General features: G+C 46.7%; 1 protein-coding gene across 1 annotated transcript in view; it reads right to left on the reverse strand.

Annotated features, from left to right (window-relative positions):
• Positions 1-4,914: 4,914 nt before the first annotated feature.
• Positions 4,915-6,577, reverse strand: part of IRF2BP2 (interferon regulatory factor 2 binding protein 2) — a 77,642-nt gene continuing 75,979 nt past the window's right edge. The window contains exon 2 of the mRNA XM_015562328.1: positions 4,915-6,149. Coding sequence (XP_015417814.1) covers positions 5,349-6,149 — 801 coding nt within the window. The 3' untranslated portion in view covers positions 4,915-5,348. The remainder of the gene's footprint in view (positions 6,150-6,577) is intronic.

Genomic DNA, 6,577 nt, shown 5'->3' on the forward strand with positions numbered 1-6,577 from the left:
TATATGTATACATATACATAGATATGTATTTATATATATGTATGTACATATTCATATTCATATATATATATTTCTCTTCCTCTTCCTCTCTGAAATCAATCAACACATATTTTAAAAAAGATTATATTATGGAAGAAACCATTTATACCATTGTAATAGGGTTATTCTATTAAGGAGATTTCACTCAATTCCCAATCTGTTCCTCAGATCCCAAATAAAAGAACAGTTTTATGGTCCAATGTCTAAATTATTCTAAAGAGTGATTTGCCTACAGTGTATGCTTTTTCCTAACATAACTTTCGGTGGCTCCAACAGACTGTTTTATGCGGCTCAGTGCCAAAAGGCAGCACACAATATTAAATCATAAAAGCAGGTGTAGACTTCATATTCTATAGCTAAAAAAAAAAAAAGTTAGACCTCAAGTTCACCGAGGAAAGCTGTTTCCAATCGCGTTAAGCTGTATTGTCACGGAGAAGGAGAGTTAACAGGTCGATGGGTTAACACGAAGCTCACTGTTAAACTAGGTACAAATGAAATTTGTGAATGGGAAAGAGGGACGGTGTGGATATCCCTAATTATGGATTTGTCTGGGGTTTAATAGAGAAATCCATAGGTAATCCATAAATCTGGTCATTTCCCATCTTCCAATCCCTTTAAGTAATTTCCAAATCGACTGTTATTTTCTTGCGCCTTTTAAATTGCTGTGAGGCGATGACTCACCGCCTTGGAGGAAAATGCAGGCTGTCCACAGAAAACAGCAAAATAGTTGAAAACCCGGGCGGCCACGCCCACGATTTCTACTTGTCTGTCATCACATGTCATCATCATCACTGCTAGAGCTGCCGGAGGCCTGGCCAGTGGCGCTGAAGGAGTTAAATAGCACCCCCCCAGCCCCTCATTTCTAAAACCTCAGCGGACGGACGGACGGACAGATGGAAGTAGGTAACTGTGTTCCATTCACTGGTGACTGTGACCTTGGGCTGTGACATCGGGAAGGCGTGTCTTCTTCTCACTGTTCCCGTAAGAAAAGGCAAGTGAGGGAGGGTGACTCAGGCCTTCTCGTGGCCTGCAAGCCACCCAGCGTTTTTTCTGAATGATCCCGCGTCTACACTTTGGAATCAGGAAGAGAAACGTTTCACTCTTCACCCACCAAAGAAAACCATCTATCCATCAGAGGCAACGCGGCTTGGGGGAGCCAGGGACTTAAAAAAAGCCGTTCCACATTTTCCCTTTAACTACCCGCCCCCCCTGCCCATCTCTGAGCCAGCTTTGGGGTATAAACAAAGACATCTGCCACATCAAGAGCCTGGTTTGTTTTGTGTTTCTCAAAACTGGAAACTGAAATGCGATCATCAACGTGTCCCTTTGAAAGGAGCTTTTGAAATTTAAAAGTGACTTCTGCAACCTGCACTATTGTAAGTTTCCGTCAAAATGAGCCCTCGCGTTTTTTTAAGAAAGTTTAACATTTCACTTAATCATGAAACGAAACTTGCGTGGCCCGATCTATAATTTACTGTTTAAGAACACTGTTTCTGGAAAACTGCCTTCAACAGGCTCCTCAATAGATGATTAAAATATAATGATGAGCCTTGCAAGTTATTGGACCATCCCTAATGAAAATATATCCCAGGACCCATGATCTGTTGCTGTTTAATTTAAAAACATATACTTTTTTTTTTTAAAGGCCTCGGAAAATGTCCAGTGCTCCCAATTTTATTTTTATTGAATGCCAAGTCTGTGTGTGCCCACCCTGTCCTCTATCTAACTCCTTTAGAAGTTTCACAACTTCCTTTCCTGCAGACGTCGGCCAAGCCATTGATCGACCAGGTAAAAGCTGCGGACACCTAGACATGTCCTGTGTGACAGGAAGTGTAGTCGTTTGTAAAGGCATCTCCTTTCATCTCTATAAATCCCAGGTTCACAATATCCACGAACCTCCTGCCTGACTTTGGCCCTGACGCTCTATTCCAGAACTTTCCAAAAGGTAGGCTTTTTTTCCCTTTCTCTTTGGCCTTCAAGTGCATTTCACCTGGCCCCACAGGGCAGCTTTCCCTCTAGAGCTTTCCAGAGAGCGAGCAGCTCCATGTCCTGACAGTGTGTGCGATGTCGTCACTGCCTTCCCCTTCCAACCTGCTCTTGCAGCCCCGCTGGCTTGCTGCAAGCTCAACCATAAACAAGTGCTTTCTGGCTCTGGGTCCTCTATCCAGTGGCCCTTTCCCCAGTCCCTGGCCCCCCCCATCCCCCTCTTTTTTTTTCCCCTACCCTCAGTTCCAGCCAAACCCCGACCCCTAACCCACACACCCTTGAGCCCTACTGCCAGGCGTGATGAAACCAACAGCCGTTTCTAACCTTACTTTTAAAAAAAACTTAAAAAAAGGCCTCGGAAAATGTTCAGTGCTCCCAAGTTTATTTTTATTTAATGCTAAACGTTTAAAGAGAGAGAGAGAGAGAGAGAAAAAAAAAGTACTGTAAATTTGACACACGACAGAATGCAGGTGATATTTCCACAGCGTGATTGTTGAAAATATAATCATGTTCATAGCTGAGATTACACTCACTTCGGGGTGACATAAGTTGCATCATCTATAGAAAAAGTTATCACCTTCCACTTAAAAAAAACAAAAACGTTAAGGTTAAAAGGTGGCACACTTTTTAAAATACTTGGTGGCCAAGGAAAGGGTATATAGTAAAAGTTGTAAACCACGTGTTCGTTCCCATAACTTTTAACGTGAGGCCACATGAAAGAGTCCATGTGTGAAATCCTGTAAGTCGGGAAAGCAAAAAAAAAAAAAGGGGGGGGGGGGGGAGGAAGCCAGGACGCCCATCCCGTAATATTCTGAGTATTAAAAGTACAGCTGAAACGTTAGGATCTGAAATCTGATACTGCCCATGTACAGTAAGCAGCTTTCAGGCGTTTTTATCCAGCTGTGGAAAACCATACTGTCATCAGGTACAACAACAGATCAAACCCCTGTCTCCATGTCAACTTTTTCACAGAAGGCCAGAAAAATCACCCTCCCCGATCAACACTTTCCAGCTGCCAGTTTTCCTTCCATCGAGGCCACCCAGGGGCCAGGCAGAGGCATGCAAATCTTATTTTTTTTTAACAGGAGTCACCTTCACACACAGCCCTGTAAAGCTGTTTGCGTCCTTCCCCACGTCACCATCAGCAGAGAAAAACTAGAGGCAGTCTTTTCCCACAGCTGGATAGATGTATACAGAACAGCAGGAGGGTTCTAGATCATTCTTTTTGGAAAAGCTATCTGTTGCGAAGATTGCAAAACATACAGATAAGCTCCCACCAATTAGGTCAAATGACGGATCCACGTGTAACATCTACGAGGTCAAATTCCAGTTTAGAATCAAGTGCCTAGGTACACATGGATACAACAGACCATAATGGTTGAATTCTTTACACACGTCTCTTATGGGCATGGAAAACAGACTTGCCTGCCTGTGTACATTACATAAGAGAAACCAGTTGGATCTGAGTCATAGCTACTCCAATTAAAAAAAAAAAAAAAGAAACTGGTTAATCATGCAAGTCTGTCGGCCATATAACAATGACTAGGAACATGAATTTGCACAGCATTAATAAGTGCACTCATTAAAAACACTACGAAAAAGACTGTATTTGGCGCAGTATCTGATTTTCAAGTGTTAATCACCCGACCATTAAGGAAAATCTTTTTTGAGCACTTTTCAGAAAGACAGAACACAGAACTAAAAAATAACCCAAAGCGGGTCACAATCAGTTTTCAAAATGCAAACGAAAGCTGGGTTGTGAACGGTACACCACGTTACGTTGCAACAGACCTTGAAAAACGATGATTCGGCCTGGTATTCGGGCCAAGTTACACACACCTGGACATCAAAGGACTTAGAATCGTGCTCCGGTGGATGTGAGAACAGCACTAAAGAAAAACCAGCATCGCTCCGAGACAACTGTGTCTGCTACAGCTGATGACTTATTGGTTTTTTAAAAAAATCATTTCACTGATGCAAAATAGTCATCAAAAGAAATTAGTTTACAAAAGGCTTCTGAAAAGAGTTGGGAGAGATGGGGCCTGTTAGGTAAAAACCTTTTAATTTTCACTAGTTTATCTTTTTTTTTTCTTCCCTCCCCAAAGAACTGTTATTATTCACTCCACAGGTAAGAGGAAATGAGTGTCCTCCCCCCCCCCGCCCCCGAGCTGGGCTGTCACTGACATGGCCCCTGGCAGTCCTGGCAACAGGCACCCTGGTGCAGCGGCTGTCATTGTACCATGACTGCACTCAGCACTTGCAAGAGACAGGGTGTCGGTGACGCTAGCAACAGCCACAGCGCTACAGGTCAACGATAAAAACAAAACACGACACGAAACAGAAACGAAAGCAACCCCACCATCTCCAAGTTCACGGGGACTGGGATTCCTATTGCAACTCTTTCCAAAGGCCAAGGCGCTGGCAACAACAGAGCTCGGGGCAGAACCAGGCCCCGGTCAAAGGCGGCAGTGCCATCTGCACCCCGTCACCACCCTCCGTCACCCGACTGTGTCTTATGTAACCGACTAGCATGCAGCATGAGGATCTTACAACTGATTGGCGTGGGCAGTGAGCAGTGGTCAACTTTGCCTTAAAAAATCAAGAAAAAGTCTCCCTCGAAACCACACCGTCCCCCCAAATTCTCTCAGCAGCGACTCCCAGGCAGTCCTCAATGTCCCAACAACTGAACTTGGAAAACAAAACAAAGACGGACTCAAAAATCTATTTTCCTGGTTCCTTTCAGGGGACAGTGTTTTGGGGAGGGGTCAACTTGGTGAGGTTGCCCAGTGGTGTGCCCACTGCACAAGGGTGCCCCTGCCAACTCACTTCCTTTCCTTCTCCACCTGCGACAGGAGCCAGCCACAAGGAATAACGGACAGTAAGGCAAGCTTACAACGTCAGAAAATGTATTTGGCTTTTTTTTTTTCTTCTTTTTAAAGTAAGTGCATTTACAAATACAGCTAGAAGCAGTTTGGGGGGGGAGGGGTTGCCAAGTGCTCTATAAAAGCAGCGCAAGTCACAGCCTACATGGAACCGGTCACTGTCACCAAGATAATGACGCACAGAGATAGGCTAATAACGTTAACAAAAGAAGAAAAATGCCTTGATAAGTACATACCTTTTGTCGTCAAAAAAAATATATATATAGAAACACAATGTATTCAAAAAAAATCATCAAAATTATACAGCCATGTTTATGAAGTCTACATTTCCCTTGTCTTGGATATATATATATATATAATATATATATGTGGAGATTATATATATACAGTTCAAGCAGTTTTCGTTAAGGGTAGCCATCGGGTTTTTCCGAAACCGGGAAGTCACGAGTCCCTCTCTTTTTTCACTTTCACGTCTCCGGCCAGGATGGTGGCGATCTCCCCTTGCATGAAGGCCCAGGGGACGTTGGAGCCCACCAGGGGGCACTTCTCCCCGCTGGGGCAGTAGACCTCCCCGCTGGCCCCCTGCTGCTTGATGCTTTGTCTGGAGCAAGGGAAGCAGAACTTGTGGGAAGGGACCGACGGGCACTGCACGAAGTGGGTGTCCTCCAGGCGCTCGTGGCAGAGGGTGCAGCACAGGGGGGCGCTGGCCGCCAGGGAGGAGTCCGGGAGGCTGGCGGGGTGCACGGGCTCCAGTCCTCCGGTGCCGCCGGCCCCCTGGCCCCCCACCTCCCTGGGGCCCAGCCTTCTTTGGTTCATAGAGGACGGAGAGGGTGGGCTGCTGCTATTCCTCCGGGTGGTGGAGTGCACCGGGTTGGCATCTTTGGAGGCATGGCTGCCCCCGGCATTGTCTGCTACTAGGATCAGGGCTGCCATGGGGGACTGGCCGTTCTGGGCAGCTTCCGGCGGCGTGGTGGTCCGGTTGGAATGGGGCGAGGCTGTGGGCGGCGGCGGAGACACAAACGAGGGTGTCGCATTCAGGGGGATCTTGAGCCCTTCCGTGGACGTGGACAGCCACGGCTGGGCCTCCCCGTTGATCTTCGGGGGCCCGACCTCTCCTTCCGGCTCTGGGGAAGTCTTCCTTTTCCGTGCTGTTCTTGCCACTGAAAACCACAAGCAAATAGGAAAAAAAGGGGCGGGGGGGAGAGAAGAGAAAAATAAATGAACACACACTTGGAAAAGGATCTTTTCCTAATGCACCTCGGTCTGCCCTGTGAAAGCCTGCGTGTGTGTGTGTGTGTGTGCGTGTATATATCTATATCTATATATCTGTATATAGAAACCCATGTAAGTTTCAAATGCACGTGCAACTTAAAACACCCATGCTCACGGGGCTGGCTCCCTAGCAGTTTCTTTAAAAAGCCACCGAAACTGGCCCACAGACGCCTGCCTATTTTTACGCATTGCACGCATGTCCCCGGCTTGACCTGTTGCCTGGGGGTTTGAAGGTGGGGTGGTTCCCCCCCCACCCCCCGCCATCCAAGAAGGCATGGCTGGGGAACTGGGGAAGGAAACCCTGTGTCAGGCCCTGCAGCCCCGCCTGACTCATCTCTGTTGTGCTGAAGCAGCACATGAACACGTTGCCACCGCGCGCTGGTTCCGCCCTCCTGCCC

The sequence above is a fragment of the Myotis davidii genome, unplaced genomic scaffold, assembly GCF_000327345.1.
Source record: "Myotis davidii unplaced genomic scaffold, ASM32734v1 scaffold174, whole genome shotgun sequence".
Classification (NCBI taxonomy): Eukaryota; Metazoa; Chordata; class Mammalia; order Chiroptera; family Vespertilionidae; genus Myotis; species Myotis davidii.